The sequence below is a fragment of the Heteronotia binoei genome, chromosome 21 (genome assembly GCF_032191835.1).
Source record: "Heteronotia binoei isolate CCM8104 ecotype False Entrance Well chromosome 21, APGP_CSIRO_Hbin_v1, whole genome shotgun sequence".
In the NCBI taxonomy this organism is placed as follows: Eukaryota; Metazoa; Chordata; class Lepidosauria; order Squamata; family Gekkonidae; genus Heteronotia; species Heteronotia binoei.
In genome coordinates, this window is record NC_083243.1 from 157,350,566 (window position 1) to 157,375,713 (window position 25,148).

At 42.3% G+C, this 25,148-nt stretch overlaps 1 protein-coding gene across 22 annotated transcripts in view; it reads right to left on the bottom strand.

Moving 5' to 3' along the window:
• BRSK2 (BR serine/threonine kinase 2) overlaps window positions 1-25,148 on the bottom strand; it is a 621,430-nt gene that overhangs the window by 60,084 nt on the left and 536,198 nt on the right. For 12 of the 22 annotated variants that reach the window (XM_060261782.1, XM_060261788.1, XM_060261787.1 and 9 more), the window contains exons 13-14: window positions 20,959-21,024; window positions 12,069-12,092 (exon numbers count right to left, since the gene is read on the bottom strand). The exons of 5 other annotated variants lie outside the window; for them this stretch is intronic. In XM_060261782.1, coding sequence (XP_060117765.1) covers window positions 12,069-12,092; window positions 20,959-21,024 — 90 coding nt within the window. The remainder of the gene's footprint in view (window positions 1-12,068; window positions 12,093-20,958; window positions 21,025-25,148) is intronic. 5 more of the 22 variants (XM_060261777.1, XM_060261791.1, XM_060261792.1 and 2 more) reach the window with 2 other exon arrangements.

Below are 25,148 nucleotides of genomic sequence, written 5' to 3' on the forward strand. Positions count from 1 at the left end.
CTTCTTTGTGCTGTTGCTGATATATTCTATCACAGAAAACTTTGTAGAATTTGTTGTATTCTGTATAGTGCACAGTTTCTGAAAAGGAGATAAAGCAGTGGAAAAGAATGATTGAATGTATAAATGTCTGCAAAAAGTTAAATTTTATTTATGTGCATGTGACCATATTGATTTCTATGTTAGTTCATGGATATCTACTATAAAGTATAACAGTGAATGATTGAATGAACAATCTCTCTGCATTTGACTCTCCAATTTCTAACACTGCTCATAGTTTCCCTATTTTCACAACGTATCCTATATGCAATCAGCAGCAAAAAGGAGTGTCCTATATACTGAAGGAATGCAGAGAAAAAAACCATACCTCTGCAAGCTTGTATTCTGTCACCAAATAGAAGTGGAACAGGACAGTGCACAGGCATAAGCCCTCAGCTGACCAGCCTGGCAAGTAGTCTGAAGGGCAGCAAACAGCATACTGCATGCTGTCTTCAGCATGAGCCCTAAGGGGGGACAACTGGCACCACAGGATGTGTAATTCACTCTGACCCACAGGATCCTTTAAGCTGCTTGGGGGATTGTCTCCTCAGGCTTAAAGGGTGAAAATAAAAGAGAGTTGTGTTAGCTGAAGCTAAGCAAGCACAGCTTTTCCTGCAGTTCCTGTGTTACAAGGTTGGTTGTGACACACTGGGTCCTCCTGCCTACTAGCACCATGGAAGAATCTCTGTCCGCCTGTCACAACATTCAGGTTTCTAACACACAAACACACCTTGTTGTATATTCATTGCTATCTACCAATTCCATTGAGCTGTCAATCAAGAGGTGAATCTACCAGGTAGCAATCAATCCATTGAGAAACTCCCTTGTAGTTGAAATAGGGGGTAGGAATTGGCCTTGGAGGGTGAGCACACTTAAACATGTGTTCTCTAATTTCCATCTTCCATACAACTACACCCAAGGTAAATAGGATGTAGTCTACCAACACCATATTGTATTCTGTGGAATGCGTACTCAAATTTGCACCTAAGTGCACGTTTCAATAAAAATAATGCGATGAAGATAGACTGTACAGCAAGATGTGGATGTCATCTACATGCGCTGGATACTTCCAGTGGGTTGAGCATTTCTGCATATCTAATACATTTGGATACTGCCCTTCCTCCAAAGACCTTAAAGCAGGACACACAATTCTCCCCTCAATTTTATCCTCGCAACATTCTTGTGAGAAAGATTGGGCTAAGAGACACCAACTGGCTCAAGGTCAGTGCGGTTTGAACTGTACTCAACACTGTACTACACTACACTGGCTCATCTGAATGCAGTGTGTTTATCAGTGAAAGCAAAGCAGTGAAGACAAACCATACACAGTCAAATGTGCACTGGATATGTACTCCTACCTACAAATACCATTATCATTTTTCAGTTTTAACTTTTTGGGGAGAGAGAGAGCCAGTGCAGTGCTTAAAGTGTCAGACTAGGATCTAAGAGATCTAGATTTGAATCTCTACTCTGGCATGGAAGCTTGCTGGTAGCCTTGAGCCAGCCACATACTCTCAGCCTAACCTACCTTTCTCCATCTGAGGAGAAAGATGGGGTATAAACAAAGTAACTAAATAAATAATCTCACATATCCTTTCAAAGAAATGATACCATACAGAGGGGTGGGGAGAAAGTTCCATAGAGCGGGGGTGGCCAACGGTAGCTCTCCAGATGTTTTTTACCTACAACTCCCATCAGCCCCAGCCAGCATGGCCAATGACTGGGGCTGATGGGAGTTGTAGGCAAAAAACATCTGGAGAGCTACCGTTGGCCACCCCTGCCATAGAGTATTTAAATCAATATAAAATGCCAGAGAGATTATCTCCTCTCAGAGTTGATAATAGTACTGGGAGATCTCCAAGGGTATCTTTCCCTCTATCAGATGAAAACTCATCCAACTTATTTTTTTCTTTATAAATTCTATATTCTATTCCAGTTGCATTTTAACATGACCTGTTATGACCTGTGATATTCAAATGAATATTCGACTGAAAGCAAATGCAGTGCATATAGGTGACAAATCACTCAGATGTATGAATTCTGACGCACATCTGGATATGCATCAGATTAATGCCAGCCATATACTGGTTCAGCAATGATATGTGTGTGCAAGATCTCTCAAGCACCTGTCTCCTTAGCTGAATAGGTGAATGTTTGCTCCCACCACTCCAGATTTGTTTACAGACACCAGTCACAGTGGGTTTATACCAGACCATATAAAATATGGTACAAGATGTGAATATAATTCACAACTTACAAACTCATCTTACTAAATTCTCCCACAAGCTATTAAGAAGCAGCACGTCAGTGGGATGACATGGAAAAAAGTCATTTTGCAGTCTTGGGAAAAAATCTTTACTGTCCATTGTTTGACTATGATAATTCATAGTATCAGGTTCTCTAGCCATGTTGACCACTTATGTACAAGGGAAGAGAAATAAAAGACCAAAAGTGAACCTAGGCCACTAATTTCTAACCAGATTGGATATCTGAAGAAGATTTTTCTCAGTCCTGCTACAAAAGACTGAACATTAAACTTTTGCACATGAAAAGCATATGCTTTTCTATTGACCTCTGGAACCTCTCTTGGATCCTGTAGAAGGGAAACAATGATGTAGATCATATTATTTGTAAGGCTTAAATCAGTTAGTGTTTATATTGGCCTAAAAATGTAAAACTTACAGTAACTAAAATGGATGCTTTCTTTTCCACATTTCATTCAATTTCTTTCAAGCATGTTGCAAATGAATAATTTTTAATCTTTTTTTTTTTAAACCCTACAAATTGCTTGCAAAGATCCCCAATCCTTATATTGTATAGTGCTTTTAGAATTGAAGCCTCTCCAGTAACAGAGCCACTGCCAGATTGGGAGGGGCACAGATAGCCAGAAAAGCGGGGGGGAATGAGAAAGACTACAGGTTGGGCAATAGAACAGGATGGACCTGCTGGTTTGGCCTGGCTGCCCAAAGTACAGGAAGAACAGGAGAAGCCACTCCAACATAGAGAAATGAGAAGTGGTTGCCAGGGCAATGGATTTGGGGTGTTCTCTTGCAGCCATTAGAATGCCAAAGGCAGCAAGCTTCAGGCAAATATGCACTTCTTCACCGCTATGGATGCTGTGACAATAAATATGTCCCATAATCCTGAGGCCTGAGGCAGAGGCTGGGATCATCAGCTGTAGGGATGAGCATGAACTGGAAAAATGTGGTTTGGTTCATTGTTTGTGGCATGTCCGTTTCATGAACCACAGACTGTCATGAACTCTTAGATGCTAAATGAACTGATCTGGTTTGTGAAGTTCATGATGTGTTATTGTCTGTGGCTCCATGATCATGGACTCTGGTGCCAACATGCTGGCAGAGGTGAAGTGTGTGTGCCTCAAGGGCATCACCTGCCTGGTGCACACACTTCAGCTGGCGGTGATGAATGCTCTAGGGCTGGGGACCACTGTCAAGGCCGCTTGGGATGCTGCCCCCCTCAAGATGCATTCCTTGCTCAAGACCTGCCAGTGCCTGGCCACCCAGTTCTTGCGCTGCATCAGGTCAAGGGATGAGGGGGAGGGGGATGACGAACTCCACTTATGCCATGATTGCATGTTTGGTGGAGCAGAAGAGTGTGACACAGGATGTCATCTTCTTCATGACCATTCTGCATGGGGAAGAGGAGTTCAGCATCAGTTCCAACAACTGGCTGATCCTCTCCCAAATGGTGTGTGTCCTCAAGTCCTTCCAGAACATCACCAACATACTCTGCCAACAGATGTGACCAGAGGGAACATGGGTGGAACTGGCTGGGGATGAAGAGAAGGAGCCACAGCCCAGCACCTCTGCCTCAAAGAGCCCCACAATTGGATGTAAGTGGTGATCTGGGAGGTCAGCAGTGGTGGGGATGCCAGGTGTGCAATGTTGGAGGATATGGCAGAGGTCATGGTGAGAGAGTATCTTCCCAAATCCCCTGAGTCCACCAAAGCTGGTCCTCTGGCGTATTGATCACACAAGGCTGTCATCTGGCTTGACCTCTCTTGTGTGGCCATGAGCTCTGAGTCCACCCTACACTCAAACCTCAGCAGAGGAGAGATGTTCACAATTAGAAGGGTATAAAATGTGGTTCCTCAGCCAAGGCATGGAGTAGCTAAACCCCCACTTATTGGCATGAGCAGAGAAATATGGTAACTCAGAGCACTGAGTCCACCTAACACCCCCAAACCCCAATAGGAGACATAGTGCACAATCAGGAGGGTATTTATTTATTAGACTTATATCCCGGTGTCCCCGCCAAAGCAGGCTCAGGGCGGCTCACATTCAGGGTCATAAAAACCAATATTGATATCAGCCAAGCATAAAATTAAGAATACAACATAGATAAAATATAAAAGGGATAAAATGTGGGTCCTCAGTCAAGGCATTCACTTGCTAAATCCCACCACTCAGCTTCAGCAGAGAGATGGTGTGGCTCAGAACCTTGAGTCCATGTAACACCCCCAAATTCCAGCAGGGGAGAGGGGTTCACAATCAGGAGGGTACAAAATGTGAGTCATTGGCCAAGGCAAGCAGTAGCTAAGTCCCACCACTCAGTGTTAGAAGAGACAGGATGGCTCAGAGCCCTAACCCAAAAACCCCAGCAGGGGAGAGATAAATTTGCTCTGCTTTTAACAAGTTCCCTGCCTTTTTGTCTAGCTGTACCAACAGCCAACAGAGGAGAGGCTGCAGAAGTGAGCTTATATATAGCATTCTGATCCCACAGAGCAAAATGGACACTCTGGCAGCCAGCAGTGCCTGTTAACCTGTTAAGCTTTGGAGGGCTCCTGTTGGTCTTTCCAAGTTCAGAGAATCCCATCCCCTGTTGCTTTGAAATTTTGTAAAGTTTTTAATTGAGTGGAGACTGTCTGGAAATGTATCCATTCACAAACATCATGAAAGTTTGTAGAATGTTCATGCCAGTTTCCCTTCATGGACCACAAACTGCCACAAACATCATGAAAATTAGTTATGAACTTCAGTTTGTGATCCAGATCATTCCCATCCCTAATCAACAGCACAGAGGCCAGTTTTAATAGGCTAGAGCCTAGGAGGTTACAGATGATTTTCCTGGGACTGTAATGGGACTGAAGGAGAAGATGGAATGACTTTCCAGATGAGAACAACCCATTTTGGGGAATCAGGCGTGGCCTGCTGCTGACATATGTGATATGAATGCAAGGAGGAAGGGAGACATCATGACAAAGGCTGAGAAGAAAATAAGCATCATGTCCATGAGACAGAAATGGGAGCATTTGTAAGAGGTAATGTGTAAGAGACAGCAAAGGAAACTAAGGTTATAGGGTAGGCAGACACATGACAGAGAAAGCATGTACCAGGGTAGGGAGATGCATAGAAAAGCATGATTCTTCTCCAGCTAGCTAACAGGAACTGGGGAAAAGCATTATGTATGCTGGTATATACTAGCCAAAATGCTGGCTATAGGCCTTGAACAAATGCTGTAAAGCTTTAGTTGATTACTGTCTTTTACAAGCATACAACATTTGTGAAAATGGCATCACTCTTAAGCCTTAACATTTCAAAGTCATTCAGAAACCTTAACATTTTAGATAAACAGAAACATCCACAGAGATCGTGGAAAATATGCTTGTAGTTCAATGCCTTAAAATGTATCACAATAATAAAATAGATCTTACTCTCCTACCAATATCAACTTGAGAGGTAAAAACCTTGCATTGTTACTTAAAATTTATAAGGATTATTTGAAATTTATTAGGAGAAGGGTCTTCGCCACTGCTATTTATCTATTACCCAGGGCCGGCCCACCCACTAGGCAGACTAGGCATTTGCCTAGGGTGCGGCAGGGTGTGGGCACCAAAATCAGCCCTCACCCCTGCCCCCTAGGCAAATTCCTATTTGCCTCCCCCTCCCTCCCTCCCAATTTTAAAGCCCGGGTGCAGTGCAGTGAAGCACCGTGCTCCTGGGGCTCTTTCAAGGCTGCCCCCCCCCCCGCTGATCAACTGATCAGCAGGTAAAACAATTTGGAGGCTGGCAGCTCCTATGCCAGCCTTCTGGTGCACTCACCAGGATCAGCGCTGGGGCAGCGGTAGTGGTAAGGATGAGGAGCCGCTGAAAAAGTTGCCACTGCTCCTCCCTACTTCCTCACTGGATTGCGTGGGAAGCAAGCGTGGTGCAGAAGCAGCAGCTGCCACTTTTTCAGCAGTTCCTTATTCTTCCTACCACCACTGCCCTAGCGCTGACCCTGCTGAGCACATAGGAGCTGCTGGCCTCTGTGCTGCTTTACCTGCGGTGAAGGGGTGGCCTTGAAAGAGCCCCAGGAGTGTGGCTCTTCACCACACTTTACCTGGGCATTAAAATTGGGAAGGAGGGAGGGGGAAGCACCACAGGGGGCAGCAGGGTGGGCACAGCATGAAGGGGTAGGCAGTAAGGCTGTCTGGGGCACCATGTGCCCTAGGGCCAGCCCTGCTATTACCCAGATCCTAAGACCATCTTAGAGAAACTGGGGTCAGAATTCATATGAAAGCAAGAGAGATTATGCATAGGACAAAGGGATCCTGCTTGTTAGATACTCCACAAAACAGAAATTGTGCATCAGCATGCAGAACCAGTGCAGTCACAGAAATCAGAAGGGTGTAAAGAATTAAGAATGGAAAAGGGGTCTTTTATCTCTAGACCTGAGCTACAATTATTGAACTGGAAACAGCTGTTTGTACGTTACCTGCAGAATCTGAGGAACTATTTATAATCTTTACAAGGTTAACATTTCTCTTATTATTCAGGTGATGTAACTTTCTAACATATAATCATACTTTATATCGCTGCAGAGTTCCTTGCCAAGGTCTCAATGAAAACATATGTCAGTCCTATCACAGTGTGCTAGAGTGTGATGTAAACACTTCATTACCATGAGTTTGTGACAACTGCATTGCTGAGGCATGGCAGAATTAAGACAACACTAAAAGAGTTTTTGTGAGAAAACGCACCAGAATATCTGCAAAGCATCTGATTCACATTCCTCATTCATTTTGCAAACTTCACCTATTTCACAATAAAGCCACTTCCAAAACCATCAGAAGTTAGAGCTTTGGTTTTCTCACATCCTTCCCACTTGTAAAGACAAAAGCAACATGGGATGAAACCATCGAATTCAGCTGTCTGCCATGAAGTTCTGCCTCACAGGGCATCTTTACTAACTGTGGGAAGGTACCGTGGCTCAACTACAAATAGAGATGGGCACAAACAAATAAATGAATTGTGGTTCATGCATGAAATGGACTGATCCGTGCTTTGTCTCAAACTGATTCATGGAATTGCATTATCCCCAAAAACAAAATACATATTTTCCCATGTGTCATTTGTTTCATTTTCACAGCTCATTTGCAAAACTACCCGCCACCGATTCAACCAATTCCGAGGCAACCCTGGGGGTTGGCTTCTGGGAGCCCTAGAAACACCCGTAGAAGTTGTACACAGCTTGATAGGAAGTTCTAGGAGCAAACTGTGGAACTCCCATTCTGCTCTATGGGAACAGACACCCTAACTCAGCTGCTTTCACTTTGTGACACAAAGGGTACGGTCACACGTCACATTAAAAGCAGGTGTGTAGCGCTCAAATTTGAACCGCTGAATATTGATTCGATGCAGGGCCGATCAAACGAGCATCCAAGAATGCGACTCATTCTGTTGTTGAGCAATCAGACATCCAATACTATCACACTCTTTTTTTGGCGCATGTGTGATTAGATGGTGATTCCTGGGAGGGGGGGTCCATTGAACATGCACTCAACTGTTTGGAGGTGGGAAATCAAATGTTGCTTCAGAGGCGGGGGAGGGGAGGGAAGGGGAGAAAGTTTCCGAAATTAACGTTGCCGATTCAAACCAGGGAAGTGCCAGGAATTACTTTCCTAGAAACTGGCAGTGACAATGATATCTGGAAATCCTCCACATTGGAAAAAAAAAGATTTTTTTTCCTGTTCTGAATAGTGGTATAACGTTCCCGCCCCCCCTCCCCCGATCCTGTGTTGATTGGAGAAGCAGAAGTGTCACCTCAGATTCCTGGATGATCTGGCAATGCGTATGTCTGCTGGGGCTTTAAAAAAAAAAAGGTGGGAGGGGTGGTAAACATTCCAAGGGGCAGTATCGCGTGTGAGCTGTCCAAACAGGAAAAAAACCGATCTTTTGCTGCTTCTTTGAAAAAGGGCCGGACTTTCTGCGCTATCAAATTAATGCGGCATTGATCCGCAGCAAGCCGGGATGACCCTGGATGATGCTCGATTGCCAGATGTGGATGTCTGGATGAACATATTTAATCCATTGGCGAGACGGAGCTGTGTTGCCACTAATGGTACGTCTGACTGCACCCAAAAAGAGAAGAGTTGTGAGAGAGCTGAAGCTGAGCTTTCCTGGGGGCACCTGCTTTGGGGGGTTATAACTTGGACATTCCAAACTGAATCTTTGCCAAACTTGGAGGGTGGGTGGAGGAGAGTCTGCTGAAGACTCCAGGTGAGTTTGGCATTTCTAACTCATGAGTGGGCTGTTCTACACCTCCCAGACCAAATGATCCAAACAAACCATAAACCAGTTTGGGACATCAAATTAACCATGAACCAACATGACCCATCAGGTTGGGCAATCAAGCCATGAACCAGTCGAACCACCATTTTTCCAATTCATGCCCATCTCCACTTACAAAGCATCTACTTTGCATAAAGAAGGTCCCAAGTTCAATCCCTGGCATCTCTAGGCAAAAGGCTCATGTAATAAGTGATGTGAAAGGCTGTTATTGATTGTGATCAACCATCCTCTGCTACCATTTTGTTGGAATCTTTTATCATGTGCTACCAAAATGTTAGGAAATACATGCTAAATTCAGAGGTTTGGAGTGGCAGTAATTGGAGTCGAGGCTTAAGCTTAGCAAAAGAAATAAAGTTTACTAGAAAACATCAGGATAGGGTACTTGGGATAAAACAGAAAACAATCTAGCTTACCAGCTAGTCTATCTATGTCTTGCTACATGGCTACGTTCTTTGTCTACACTGTTCTTCTCCCCAAAAAGCATTTCGCCAGGAAGAAGAGCAATAAACCTTGCATACAAGATCAAAGCATTTCACACCTAACATCCTCTTTGACCAATGTTGTGTTCACAACTTTCGCGGGCAAAGTAAGAACCATCCCACAATTGAGTTTAGGTCACAATACATCACTTCCTCTATCAGGTAAACAAACAGTTAACTATATAATGGCTGGAATGTGCATAGCTTGTATTCCAACAAAGGCCCCTGTCTGAAACCCTGGAGAGCTGCTGCTGCTGCTCTGCATAGACTAATGGTTTGATTCAGTAGAAGGCAGTGTCATGTGTGTACCAACTGAGCAAATTAATGTGCTCCAAATCCATAAATACTTTTTTCAAAACTTTAACTGGTAATAAAAGAACATAAAAGAGGTTTTTAAAAAAAATATAAACTAAAATCAAAGAACAAATAAATAATTGTCACATGTTATTCCCTAAAACCAAACTGGATGGAGATAACATGACTTTGCATGTAAAAGACAATGATCAGAATATTTTGCCTTCCCAATCGTCACCTTCCAAAAGAAAGCAATACCTCTTTGAAACATGAACCACTGTTAAAGACTAACTGAAAAAATGACAGAAAATAGAGTACTAAGTACAGGGGCTAAATACTCCCTGCCATCTTTTTTCCTTGCATAGCTCTTACACCTTTAATAATTTCATGACAAGCTGAACTCATTTCCTGCCTTGTAACTCCATTCTTGATAAAGCAGTATCCATTGCATTTCTGATTCTCACACAATTGTTAAAAAAAAGAAAGATCATGCCAGAAGTAGTAGAATTTAATGTCTAAAATCACCAAAGAGGGAATAGGTTATACATATTGCTGTGAATAACTTGGTAATTGTGAGGACTAGGTTTGAGTATTTCACAGAGACAGGTCCCTGCCATATCGTGGCCTTGACATATCCATTTGAAACTGACTCCTTTGAAATTTCCCAGAGCTTCAGTCACTTCATAACATCCAAGGAGATCAATAACCATGTTCACAGTTGTGGGAAAATATATAGAGCCACCAATCTCTCCCACTTTCTCCTTCCCCAGCAGGCACCTGGGAAAGGTGATTTCCAGAACTGTGCGACCTTGCATGGATTAACAGTCACCCTGGGTGATGTGCTGCAATGAGGAGGGGGAAGGGGTCAAATTGCCCTGACTGGCTCTTCTGTATGTGAAGCTGGCTCTTCTGACAGTGGAGAAAGATGGAGCAATTTTGTAGCACTACTTGTACTACACTTTTGGCATGGTACTCCCTCTTGTACTTCAGGGAGAACAGAAACAATGTCATCAGATTGCTGTGGAGGCAACACATTCCCTGAAATGCATTGGTTCCATTGCCCATTGGACTATGGTGCAAGCAGAGGACAGCAATATTTTGTACTAATTAGAGACCTACTCTGAGTAGGGGTGTGCATTAGGCATAAACCAAGCTGAAAAAAAAATACCTGAAAAGTATATTACCTGTTTTCAGGTATTATTTAAGCCAAAAAAAGATCAGACAATCTAATTGGCTACTGGTATAGCTGAGCCCAAATAAAGCCTCTCTCTTTTTTCCCTTTTTTTCTTTTATTCAGGTGTATTCATCTATACCATGTGGCTGGTGGGCTCCTCCTACAGTTTGTTTTAAACAGAGCTGTAAGATGAGCCAGTGCAGGATCGGCCAGGGTGGTGGAAGCTGAGAGCTGCAAGAGAACACAGCCCCAGTAGAGGTGACACAGAACATTCAGTTCCCACCACCCCAGCTGATCCTCCCTTGTCTCCCCACCCCATGCAGATCATGGGGCCAGCTTTTCCTGCAGTGTGATTTAAACCATGCTGCAGGAGAAGCCAAGCCAGCCCCAGGGTCAGGCTATCTTTTTTTTTTTAAATAGTATTTTTCTTCTTCAGTCTATCCTGGCTCCAAATACCGTAATGGTTTTAGGATCTGAGATTTTTCAGAAATACTGACTTTTTGAGGTCCCATACACCCAAACAAGAAAAGAGGGGTTTTTTTCCTTTCTTTCTTTTTTTTTTTGCACACTGCTAACTCTGAGACCACAGCAGCAAAGGGGTAGAGGGAACTGACTTCATTTAAGCTTACTAGAACAAAGTAAATTGGCAGCAGTCAAGATGATTCCAGTTCATGGCTTGTTGTTGACAAAACACCATAATGTGGGTTCTGTGGTCTGGCTTGAGCCCAGTACCCAATCAGATCACATCCACATTTCACAAATCATTAGAACACTGGCCTAATGGAAAACAAGCCTGTAAATTTGTACCTGTGCAGCCACATGCATACACCACTACAAAAAGGAAATATACACCAGAATACTGAAGGAGCTTTTCAATCCCTTGGTGTCATAGACAGGATCTAGTATCTGCAAATTCAGAACTCTAGTTCACTGTGAAGCACTGGAGGAGTCCACAGAAGAAGCATCTGCAGTGCTGGAATAACCCACAAGCCTAGGGGAAGTCAGATATGTCAGATGCCTAGATTTGTGGCCCTGGATCAATGTTCATTCACTGTGTGGACTGATGGTGAGCAGAAGGTAAGGAACTCTTTGCCAGCCAAGATTATGAGAAGCACAAACCTCAGCACTCCCATGCTCTAAAATGATTTTATCTTTGCCAAGCCATGTACACATGGCAGGGAGTTATGGATGGTGTGATGTACCTGCATTATGCAAATGTTTGGCCTGTGCATACTTTTCATTTTACTCATAAAAATGTGGCATGTGAAGCAGAGACCAGAGTGGTGGAGTAGATTTGTCTTATTCTGTAAGATACAGCGGAAAAACAAGCAACTGCAGAGAGAGAGGTATTGTACTTCTCAAGATTTGTACTCCCAAAGACTCTTTCCCACAAGAAAGTGTCATCATGATAAGGATTGTTTAATTGGTGATCATTTAAAAATGTCTCTCCCCCCCCCCCAAAAAAAATGAGAAAAGGTCCCACAACAGGTATAATCCAAAACTGGAGCTTACCCCAATGCGTCAGCACTCGTCATCCTTGGCAGAGGAAAAGAAAGAGAAGAGAAGGAGAGAGAAAGGGATGTGGAAGCAGGTGGAGAGAAGAGTGTGAAAAGCAGAGTGAAAAACTGTTCCGAGATCTACATGGACATTCTTATTGCCTCAGGCATCAGCTGTTGATGGAAGCACCAGTGGAGAATACTCATGAGAGGGGAGGATTTCATTCACTAGACAAATATTTCCATACTGCTCATAAACATGTAAGGTGTTTGCATCTGGGAATGGGGTGGGGTGGGGAGACACAACAGGTATAAAGGAGAACAGCAGAATGCCCACCCAGACCATAAGCCAGCCTGCACAGCTGGCACCTCGTATTGGATCTGTTGCTTTTCATGGATATGCTTTTTCATTAGGCTATGCACAGTTAGCTGTAATGACTGAAAAGGATGTGGACCTTTTCCCATTTTGCTCATGTACCACTCTCCCACCTTTCCACAGTGGAAATTTCCTTTTCCTATATGTGTATCTTTAGTTAGTTTCTAGGACAATAATCACTATGATCTGTGTTTCTGAGTGGGTTGATATGCCCAGCAAACAAAGCTGCAAGCAAAGGATGCAACTCACTATGAATTACTCTTGTACGAAACTCTGCCACAATGCATGAAAAGAGATGTGTGGCCTTGAAAGGCAAATGAGGGCCATGTGGAACTCCCCAAAGGAATGTGCCCCATCTTGCAAGCTATCCTCCATTAATTCAAGCTACTCCTGCTAAAAGATCTTCAATTTTTCCTGATATGAAATCTAGTATATGGTTAAAGTAAAATCAGAGATCATATTACATAAAATATAAAATAATGAGACTAAGATATGATGCAAGGAGATGTGAACTTCCTGTCCATGATAAACACACAACAGTGTTTAGTTTAATTTGCCACAATAGTGACAAATTATAGCACTACCTACCTCACTCCTCCAAACTTCTGTGGGGATCATTTTGAAAAGTTTTTAATTAAATATTAACCACCACCTTTCAAGGAGGTAGCACAGATTACTTGTTTCTTTCCTAGCACACTCATCCACCAGTCTGTCTATGTCTCCACAAGAGGCCCTCAGCATATGTCATCCAAAGGATAGCCTTTATTCTCAGGTACAGAAATGTCAAGTTTAACATTTCTTAACTACATTTGGCTTCATTATGAAAGTTTGGACAGCACTGGGACTATGCAACATGGGTGATTTAAAAAACCCTAAGGCTTTGTTTATTTATATTTTATGGAAATATTTATATCCTGCTTTTTCCCTCCTAAGCACAACTGAATAATATGAATTAGAACATAAGAAACATTGTTCACTTCACATAATTCACATCTTCGCCCAACATACATACAGGAGTATGCACTTTAGGAAGCTCAAGTTCTAAGCAACTCTGTGCTCTTCTGTCTTGTGGGTACCTACCGCCCTTGCCCTACTATGTACTATCTAGAAAGAAGCTTGGATCTACTTAATTCTTCCATAAATGATATCACTGCCACTTCTATATGTATCATTTCAAACAGATTTGATTTATTTCTGGAATGCATTTTCTGAAGATGTACATGCCCTCTGCATTTTTCTCTGCCCACTAGATTCCTTGCAATCCCTCCCTTCTTTATGACATTCTATTCTATACTATAAATTTATAGAAATAATTAACTCATACACACACACATACACACACATATATATGAGGTCAAATTTTACTCTCAGGTACACTGAAATCTATGTATCCACAAGAGTTCCCTACAATGCTGGGTGTGAATGTGCTTCCATACAAGCACAAATGCAGAGAAAGAAATCAGAAACAACTGTGGTTTGGACCAAGTGGAAGGGTCATGGAAGGAGCTGGTGGAATAGCTTTTTCCCTGCTTTCCCCAAGCAGCTTGAAATTCCTAAGGATCAGGAGACAAGCAAAATGATCAACATGATGGGATGCTACAGCAACATGTGGGAATCCGGTAAAATTTCCTCTTTCTCATTCATTTGTAGCTTGTATCAGTGGAGAAATGAGAAAGAGATGCTTTTACCTTACTGGTTGTGAGGCTCTCCCAATTTGCTCTGCCAATACTTTCTGCAAACTCCTCCTCTGGATCCAACCCTGTATTTATCTGTGTCAATACAGACACATTAAAACTATGCAGTTCTCTGATTTTGGATTTTTTTCCTCTGAAAAGGACTGATGATTTTAACAATGAGAATGGACATTACATTTACAATGGGGGGAAAGAAAGAAGGGAAATGAGATTATTCAAATAAAAAATAATCCCAGAACACAAAACACTCAGCAGTGCAGACATGTGCATTTCCTAAAGTACTAATGCATGTGAACTACAGAGCTGCAACAACCCAGATATAGAATAAAAGCACTGAGGGGGACAGAGCAACAGATGATGAAAGAAGGAAGAGAAAGAGAGAAAGAGGGTGAAATGGTGGAAGAAAGGGACAGTGGCCTTAGCTACCAAGACAATCGTGTGCATCTAGTGGGGCAGGGTCCTTAAAGATGCAGTATTCCTCTTAGAATAAACCAAAATATGAATAACATTAAGATATTGATTGGGCACCATTTCAAAAGTGTGATTTGTTAACCCAACAAGGGAATGTTGTATGTGGGGGGGGGGGGGGGAGGGTCTTCGTTGCATTTTGTTTCTAACTCTAGCACTTCCTTGGCCTATATTTTCTATTCCTTCAATAACAAAACAGGGGAAAAAAAATAAAATCTAAGAAATGTCTCTTCATGGTTCTCCCCAACATCAACAGATCACTCTCTGGATTTCCTTGTAGCTCAGAAAACTGTCTCTGTGGTATCCAGCTAAGAACATGGTGGTGACTAGTTTAAGGGATTTCTGCAGTGGCTTCTGCAGCTATAAACATAAGCTTTCTTGTGCTCTTAAGCACGCTTCATCAGACAAGGAATCAAGCACAGTGAGCAAAACCATACATAGCTGAGCAGAGCCATACATAGCTGGTAGGCAGTGGTCCAGAATGCAACATGGTACAGATTTAAGAACCAATGACAGTGAAGTAAAATTATCTGGTAGGCAGTGGTTTAGAATGTAAAGTGGTACAATGACAGAATAGTAAAATTAACAAATTGAGCAAACCTTTGATCTGAGTAGCATGAGCATGCGAAAGCAACAAAACAGCAGTACGCAGTAAAATTAACAAATTGAGCAAACCTTTGATCTGAGTAGCATGAGCATATGAAAGCAACAAAACAGTAGTATGTCAAAATGTGAGATTGTCTGTCAATGACAATGGGAGATGGGTTCAATAAATGTAATGGGATAAGCAACCAAAGGCCCTGTATGAGTGTGTCAATACAGCTAAAAGAGAAATACATTGGTTAATGATGTTCTTGTCCACCTAATTTACTTTTTAACATGCAAACATAATTCTAGTTTGCCATAGGAAAAAGGAATACAATAAAATATAGTGAAAATGGACAGTGACAGCTCTCTTTCAAAAGCACTGGGGGGTAAACTTTTTCTTGCACGCAGACAGCCCCCCAACCTCAAACAACTCCTCACCCACAATACAGCATCTCATCTGAGCATGGACACTGGTACCAGAGCTTGCAATAAACCCAAGTGCCAACTTTGCTGCCACATACACCCAAACAACACAATCTCTGGGCCTAACAACATTAACTATACCATCTCAGGCTCATTTACTTGTTCATTTTCCAACATTATATATGCCATTAAATGCCAACAATGCCCTTCAGTTCTCTACATAGAGCAAACAGGACAAACCCTAAGCCAAAGGATAAGTGGACACAAATCTGACTTTAGGAATCACAGAACTGAGAAATCTGTGAGAGAACACTTTAACCTTCCAAAGCATTTAATGGATGACCTCAAGGTAGCTGTTTTACTGCAAAGGAACTTCAAGAACAGAATGGAGAGAGAAACTGCTGAACTACAAATTGTTATGAAACTTGGAACAAACACCTCCCCAGGACTGAACAGGGATATTGATTTTTTATCTCATTACAGATGCTAAACACACTCTCAGTGATAGGCTTCCCAATCCCCAGGTCCCAGAGGGGGATTCCCCGGTTTTACAGGCTCCCCCTGCCCCGCCCCCAGCCAGCTGGCCAGTGGGGGATGCTCCTCCCCCACAGCCACCCTGTACCTCTAGAACTTGGGCAGGACCTGCAAACAGTTCCAGTTTTAAAATGTGTGTTTGCCTTTAAATTGGAGCAGGAAGTACTTCATGGGGAAGAGTTAGCAATAGCAGACTTCGTGAGAGTGCAGCCCCTCTGTTTGTTTTGCTTTCCTTTCGGACAAGTGAGTGTGTGTGTATGTAAAAGAGCAGCGTAGCCCCTGTACTTTCCAGACCTCGTTGTGGAGGCACCAGAGACTCCTGCTTTGTTCTACTGCTTCAGACCAACACGGCTGCCCACTTGCACCAGAGACAGTTAAGTGTGTGTGTGAGTGAAAGAGAGAGAATGGGGGGAGGGGAGGGAACTCTATTATTCCCTATGGAGACTTATTCTCATAGAAAATAATGAATTGATCTGCGGGTATCTGGGGCTCTGGGGGGGTTGTTTTTTGAGGTTGAGGCACCTCCCCAAATACCCCCCTAGTTTCAAAAATATTGGACCAGGGGTTCCAATTCTATGAGCCCCAAAAGAAGGTGCCTCTATCCTTTATTATTTCCTATGGAGGGAAGGGATTTAAAAGATGTGTGGTCCCTTTACATGTGATGGCCAGAACTCCCTTGAAGTTCAATTATGCTTGTCACACCCTTGCTCTTGGCTCCGCCGCAATGTCTCCTGGCTCCACCCCCAAAGTCCCCAGATATTTCTTGAATTGGACTTGGCAACCCTACTCAGTGAGTATAGCTATACATCCAAAGTATTCCAATGTGTTTCTCTTTTAGAATTGTGTATCAGTATAATTATTTGTATTGACATACTCAAAATAGGGATATTGGCTGTATATCTCATTACATATGCTTTACCCATTTTAACTATATTTTACTGTATTCCTTTTTTCCTATGGCAAACTAGAATTATGTTTACATGTTAAAAAGCAAATTACGTGGACAAGAACATCACTATCCAATGTATTTCTCTTTTAGCTGTATTGACACACTCAAACAGGGACTTTGGTTGCTTATCCCATTACATATATTGAACCCATCTCCCATTGTCATTGACAGACAATCTCACATTTTGACATACTACTGTTTTGTTGCTTTCGCATGCTCATGCTACTCAGTTCAAAGGTTTGCTCAATTTGTTAATTTTACTGCATACTGCTGTTTTGTTGCTTTCACATGCTCATGCTACTCAGATCAAAGGTTTGCTCAATGTGTTAATTTTACTATTCTGTCATTGTACCATTTTACATTCTAAACCACTGCCTACCAGATAATTTTACTTCACTGTCATTGGTTCTTAAATCTGTACCATGTCGCATTCTGGGCCACTGCCTACGAGCTATGTATGGCTCTGCTCAGCTATGTTTGGCTTTGCTCACTGTGCTGGATTCCTTGTCTGGTGAAGTGTGCTTAAAAGCACAAGAAAGTTTACGTTCTAAATAAAAATTGGTTGGTCTTAAAGGTGAAACTTGACTCCTGCTTTGTTCAACTGCTTCAGACCAACATGGCTGGCTGCTTGGATCTAGTTATAAACATAGTATACCCACTTTCTTTCTCCAGAAAACGTCACAGAGCATGGCTGATGGATTCAGTGGATTTGTATTTACTAAATAAAACTTGCAATTGGACTAACAAATCAGTGGCCTAATGTGATGCAGCTCATCCCGGTTTAATTAACTCTCTAAATGAATTTTTAAGGGGTGAACATTTCTGGACTGCATTTTGGTTGAGCCATTCACAAAAATTGTTCATATAATGCACATTGATTGGGGGGGGGGGAATGCCCTTGCATTGATTTCAAGGAGTAAACCCCTCCTAGGTCATCGCTTGGGGCTGTACAACAGCTCAACCAGGAGGGAGTTTGTAGTAGAAATAATGTTATAACTATGACAATTACAGAATATTTATATAGTTCTTGAATATCCAATTTGCTTCACAGACGTAAAGCTACACTGTCATTCAAATTTTTGCCTTGAAAAGTAGGTCAGCATTATTATGTCCTTTTACAAACTAAGAAGGACTGGTAGGACAAAGGTGTATTTTTCCTTTTTAAAAAAAACTACCACTGGCCCATTTGGTAGCAACACTAAATCAGCTAATATTAGAAGACATGCAAAACAAATGTGCAGGCAAACTACATGATGCCAGAAAGACCTCAACAAGAAGTATTTTCTGGGGAGGATGCCTTAAAAGCCTTGATCCCGAGGATGAAGGGGGGAAAAATAAGGCCAGGTTACACTCCTGATTTGTCTTGCTTAAATTTGGACAAGTCTAACAAGATGCAGTTAGGTTTTCAGATTCAGAAACCAATCCCACTACAGTCACTCCAGGCTGAGATTTGCATCAGGTCTTTGGCTTGCACAACTGTGCTTGGGGACTCCCTGTTGTGCACCAAACAAGACAACAGCAGCCTGTTATTTCTTCCCAGCTTGTGAACTTTTTATGAGATCCCGGCAGTCTGGCTGCACTGTTCTTTTCCTAAAGGCATTCTTAAAGTGGATTGCCTCATATGCTGTGCCAGAATCTGACCATCCATCTGCTGATAAGCAAAGTACCTTCTATGGACGGCTTAAAAAGGTGTTTTTAAAAGTTTGCTTAGCGGCCTTCTCAGCCTACAAGCAGCCATTATGGATGTGTTAATTTAAATCAGGATTCATCAAGCTTGATTCTGAAAACTGTGTGCAATAGTAGAGCCAGTATAGCATGATGGCTAAGTGAGGAATCAGGAAGTCCCCAATTCAAATTTTGCCTTTTCTATTAACTTGGTAGGCCACCTTCAGCAAGACACACTCTCTTTCAACCTCAGCCCCTAAGGGAAATTATAAAACTAACCTACTTTATAGGGCTGTTGTAAGGAATGGAAAGAGCCCTGTGGCGCAGAGTGTTAAAGCTGCAGTACTGCAGTCCTAGGCTCTGCTCACAACCTGAGTTAAATCCCCAGCGGGTTTTTAGGTAGTTGGCTCAAGGCTGAGTCAGCCTTCCATCCTCCGAGGTCAGTAAAATGAGTACCCAGCTTGCTGGGGGGAAAGTGTAGATGACTGGGGAAGGCAATGGCAAACCACCCTGTAAAAAAGTCTGCCGTGAAAAGGTTGTGAGAGCAACGTCACCCCAGAGTCGGAAACGACTGGTGCTTGCACAGGAGACCTTTCCTTTTCTGTAAGGAATACAACATGAGTCATGAGAATTGTGAGAAGCTCTATGAATACTAGTGTAAAAAGCTATACAAATGCAAAGTGCAATGATTCATCATATCATATCTGGAACATGTATTAGCTGGGACTTTTTGCCTTTTACAGGCAGAATGGGTACCTTTGAGTATGTGAGGAATATTTTTCCTCACTATTGTGCAACCTCAGGCTGCAATCACACACACTAAATAATGCACTTTCAATCCACTTTCAATGCACTTTCCAGTTAGATTTTGCCAGTTGGCACAATAAAACGCAGTTTGAAAGTACACTGAAAATCAATTGAAAGTGCATTATTTAGCGTATGCAATCCCAGTCATAGTGAGTCTAAGGGCTTTCAGGTCTGAGGATATAGCTGATAATGGCTGTGATAATTGCTTCTCATGTTACAGTTTAAGCACCAAAGCATGAAGTTGCAAATGGCTCTTAGTTAATGAGCTCTGGGTGCAACTCACAGTGGTTCAGATCAATGGGATGCTGTCCATGGACCTTAGCAAGATCTGGCTGCCACCCTGTCATCTATATCCAAAAGAAACCAGCTTTAAAGGCCTAATTAATTTCTGTTATAGAGCTATGGACAATTTTCCAGCTGAAGGAATCAAAGTAGCTTCCACCTTCCAGGCAGATGATTTTTGGGAACAGTTATTCTAATTCCCTAAAGTAGGTGGATTTGCTGTGATTTCTTATGTTTAAAATCTTTAATAACAAAAAAAAAACAAACCCAGCAACTGGGCAACAGGGAAATTTTGGCAGGTACAATTTGTCATGCAAAGGGCAGAGAATCCACTCCTTCTGAAACTTCTTGTTTTACACAACTATTAATCTTGCTTGCCAATTAGCAATCCCCAGCCCAATCAGATGTAACAGAATGAGGAATTTCTCAAAAGAGTAGCTGCTGTGGCTGAACTGACAAGGGGAAAAAATGGCCATTCTTATCTGGCAGGCAACTGATTGCCAGAGTTAAAGGCTAATTAACAAGCAGATGTGTTAACACAGAATATGTAAGGCCATGTTTGGGTCAGGACATCTTTGTCATTAGTTAAATGGTAGATAAATTCAGCAACTGGAAATCCCAAGAGTCTATCCTTGGGAGTATCAGTTGGCCTCCCAGTTGCCAACACAATAGCAAGGGGGAGTGGTGGGTTATGCAAAAAGAACACACCAGCGGATGGCAGTGTCCATCTCACAACTGTAAACTTGTTAAAAACCAGGGGAAAAGTCACAGATAAAGGGAAAGATCACAAACGGGACAAACAAGCAGAAGCAGATGCAAAAGAGGACAGGACTCCTGAACCTTAGCAGTTGTATAGAAAAACAAATTTTGTTAGCTTCATCTTATTATCGCTCAGATGAGAAAAGTTGCCCTATCCATCATCGCTACCAGTAACTCTAGAACACAGGCTGTGCATAAAGTACTGTACAATGCACCAAAATGCATAGTGTGAAACTGTGACAGAAAATGACTGGGTCAATCTCTCATGCAAGCAAATTTGCCCCAGTGGAGAAGGTAAGTACTGCATCTTTAAGGAATAGCAGTGAGGTAAAGGAGAGGAACAGATTGTTGGTGTTTATACCTTTCTTCTTTGTTGAATTTGGGATTGGCTTCACAGATATCCAGGCTTTTACTGAACATTGTTTTACTATGGCAGGAACAAAGTGAGAAAACAGAGTTACTAAATGTGGACATTCATAAGAGATTTGCCTGTTGCAGTCCCTAGGATCCAACCGCCCCCAGTTGCCCAACCCCTCTCCAAGAAATGCTCCTAAACAATGACATTCCTTTAATGACTGATATCCTGATTCTGAAAAGTACCAATACCTCCTTAAATGGAGAGGTCTTTCAATTAATATTTGATCTTATTTCTCACCAAGAAAGGCAGCAGGGGATTTGATAGTAAACTTAATGGTGGATTAGAAAAGTAATAGCTGGTGGCATGAAGTAAGATAAATTTCATACAAACCATGTAGACTACAATACTTCTTGCACATAGCCTCCTAAAACACCAGTTGCTCCACAATGAAATGTAGACTCATGCTAGAATCATATTTGCCAGCACAGACATGGAACACATGTTGAAATTCAGAAAGGAACATAGAAAACTGCCATTATTATACATGGTCAAAAAAAATGTAGATTCCATCTGGCAATTCAAAATGGGACACACCTTGTCTCCACAAGTCCTTTCTCATTATCATAACAACTGAGAAGTAACATTTCAAGATCTCATTAAAATACAAGGGTAGTTGATTGGGAAGGTACTAGTTCCTAATATCATATAATATTCTAAATAACAATGCAAAACAAAATTATTTTGTTAATGGAAGTAACTTCAGGAAGTTTTCTTCCATTTTGTATTTTACTCATTGCACCCAACCCTGTTTAATGTATGTTTCAGGTCCTAACATGTATCTCTTAAAGAGGGTGGTGGTGGTATCTGTTGCAGGAAAATGCACAATGAATATGTCAGCTGCTATGGCATTGATGTATTTTGGGGGAGATGGATGGCTAAGTTTAAATACAATGAACAAGAACAGTTCTATGTATTAAAGCCCTCACATGAGAAAGAACACAAGGAAATGTTTACAGTGATTAAAACAGAAAATGGAAAAACAGGATTCTTGATTGAGAAATGTTGACAAACCAAGTTGATTTCAAGGATTTCAATACACTCAGATGATTTCCATAGATTATTTGCTTGGTTGCAGTGAACCAAAATGATATATGAAGGCCCAGAGATTCAGAGAGGAAGACATTTGCACTGAAGGAACTAACTCATACTTCCCCTCACAGTACCTTTGGCCTGGCAACCAGCAAGACTTACAGTGCAATCCTAAGAGCACTTTCCTGGGAGTAAGCCTCATTGGACAGACCTTAGTAGAATTCAGAGTAGACCTAAATAGGATTGCTCTCTTAAGCAAGCCCAATCAAAGCAGGATTAAATGCAACAAATATTTGTGCACTTTTAAGTGGGGAGGGACGGTGGAGGGACAGTGGCTCAGTGGTAGAGCATCTGCTTGGGAAGCAGAAGGTCCCAGGTTCAATCCCTGGCATCTCCAAAAAAGGGTCCAGGCAAATAGGTGTGAAAAACCTCAGAGTGAGACCCTGGAGAGCCGCTGCCAGTCTGAGAAGACAATACTGACTTTGATGGACCAAGGGTCTGATTCAGTATAAGGCAGCTTCATATGTTCATATGGGTAACATTTCAAACTGCACAGCAGGACAGAAAGCAATTTGGAGATCTAAGTTTTGCTGGTGTACAGCCTTCGGCATCTACTACATTCAATAAAGGACAGTTACTTCAGAATCATATCAAAAAAAGGATGTAGCTCCTTCCAGAGTTAGCTATCCTGTATTGTTCTGGTTTCCTAGTTCATACTACCCAAGCCTACAGACTGCAAACCTGGTAATGTCAGAATTATAGGCTATCCCATCCTCAAGTGGGTGCCAGGCATTTGCAATGAGGTCATTATTATATATACACATTCTGAAAAGAATGAAATATTCATAAAGCAGGAGAATGGCATTGAGATTAAGAGCACAAGGAGAAACCTTCCCTACTGAAGCATCCTTACTAATCTTGTGTTCTTAAGTATGCTTTTATCTTCCTTTACATCTAACTCAGAGGTTGGGTAGTTTTGTTCTTCTGAACTTCTTTTTCAGTGCTCAAGAAAACCTAGAAAGTAGTAGGGCCATTATGAACTGAGTGTCTGTACACCGAACCTGCATTTCCTACAAATAATAATGTTTCCTGAAAACAACAATAAGAATTGTAGTATAGTGATGGTGAAGGGTGTGTATTTGGCTATATTTGTGCTGAAAAAGTAGCCGAGAAATAACTGATCAGTAATTTTTGGCTATACTTTCAGCAAAATATAGATCAGGGTATTTTTTTCAGCTACCTAAAATAGCTGAGCCCCCAAAATCCTGAAAATATTCAGGATTTTTTGGGACATCTGATAGCTGACGTTAAAGGTGTTCAAAGGGATTGCGGTCCCTTTAAATGCCTTCCAGGTGAACTCACAGCTTGGGGAAGGCATTTAAAGAGGCCATGAACCCTTTAAACACCTTCAGAGTTCACTTGTGACCTGCAGAAGGCATTCAAAGGGACAGCAATCTCTTTAAATGCCTTAATCCTTTCATTGAAACAAATGGAAGATGGGGGCACCTTCTTTGGGGACCCATAGAATTGGACCCCCTCATCCAATCTTTTTGAAACATGGAGGATTTTTTTAGGAGAGGCACTAGCAGCTACACTGTAACTTTGATGCATCTAACTCAAAAAACCGCACCCCCAGACCCCCAGATCTATTTCCCCATTATACCCGATGGGGACCATTGACTACAATGGTCCCTATAGGGCGGCGTTTCCCATCTGCAGGGTCACAACCCGGCACCGGGCCACAGAAGGCTCTATGCCGGGTCGCGAGGGCCTCCCATCGATGTCCCACTGCCAGGCGGAGCTCAGCAGAGCCTGCTGCATCGTGTGGCAGGCTCCGAGTTTCCTGATGCCGGGCGGAGCTCAGCGGGGCCTGCTGTGTCTGCACGATGGGCTCCAGGGTTCCCGATGCTGGGTGGAGCTCAGCGGGAACTGCTGCGTCCGCATGGCAGGCTCCGGGCTTCCTGCTGCCGGCCAGAGCTCGGTGGGGCCTGCAATGTCCATGCGGTAGCCTCCGGACTCCTGGGAGGAGCTCGACGAGGCCTGCCGTGACCGTGCAGCGGCCTCCAGGCTTTCTGTCAATCTTTTCTTTCTTTCTTTCTTTCTTTCTTTCTTTCTTTCTTTCTTTCTTTCTTTCTTTCTTTCTTTCTTTCTTTCTTTCTTTCTTTCTTTCTTTCTTTCTTTCTTTCTTTCTTTCTCTCTTTCTCTCTTTCTTTCTTTCTTTCTTTCTCACTTTCTTTCTCACTTTCTTTCTGTCAGTCAGTCTTCCTTCCTCTTTCTCTCTTTCTTTCTGCCAGTCAGTCTTTTCTCTGCTTTCTCTCTCTCTTTCCCTCTCTCTCTCTGTCTTTCCCCCGTCTCTCTCCTTCCTTCCTTGCCATTGCTAATCTGAGTAGACCTGGGGGGAGGAGGGGAGAGAAGCTTGAAATGCCCTGCGATTTCATGTTTTCCCTGGCTGAGAGTATTTTATATTTTTAGTTTTCTGCTGTGTGATCCTTGTGCTTGTTCTTTATGTTTTATTTTTAAAATTGCATTGCAAAATCCCACTATTCTCCTACTTTTCCTAAACAAAACATTGCAAGAGTCTTAAGTGTGTTTGTACATCATTTCCTGTCTCCTGGCTCCACTCCCAAAGTCTCCTGGCTCCACCCCCAAATTTTAATGGGCCACTGAGAATTGTAAAAATAACCGGGCCACGGGGGGGGGGGGGAGTTTGGGAAACCCTGCTATAGGGTATAATGGAGCGAAAAAAGTCAGGATTTCTGGGGCGGGAACCAACTCCAAATACCATACCAGTACTGGGATTTGGGAATATCAAAAAATACTAATTTTGGGGGGTTCAAACTGAACTTGAAAACTACTGCTTTGCTTTTTTTTTGCACACCCCTACTGATGGTGCTGAATGTCAGAGAGCCCTAACATTCCACAAAGAACTACAGTTTCCAGAATTCTGGGGAGAGGGCATTGCTATGAAACCCACTGAAATATGTAGTACAGGTATACTCCTTGGGCATCTTTAGGACAATATTATAATCTCCCAAATATTGAGATATGTAAAAATATACTAACATGGGTTGCTTACTGTTAAATACTGTTATATGTCTAGCATA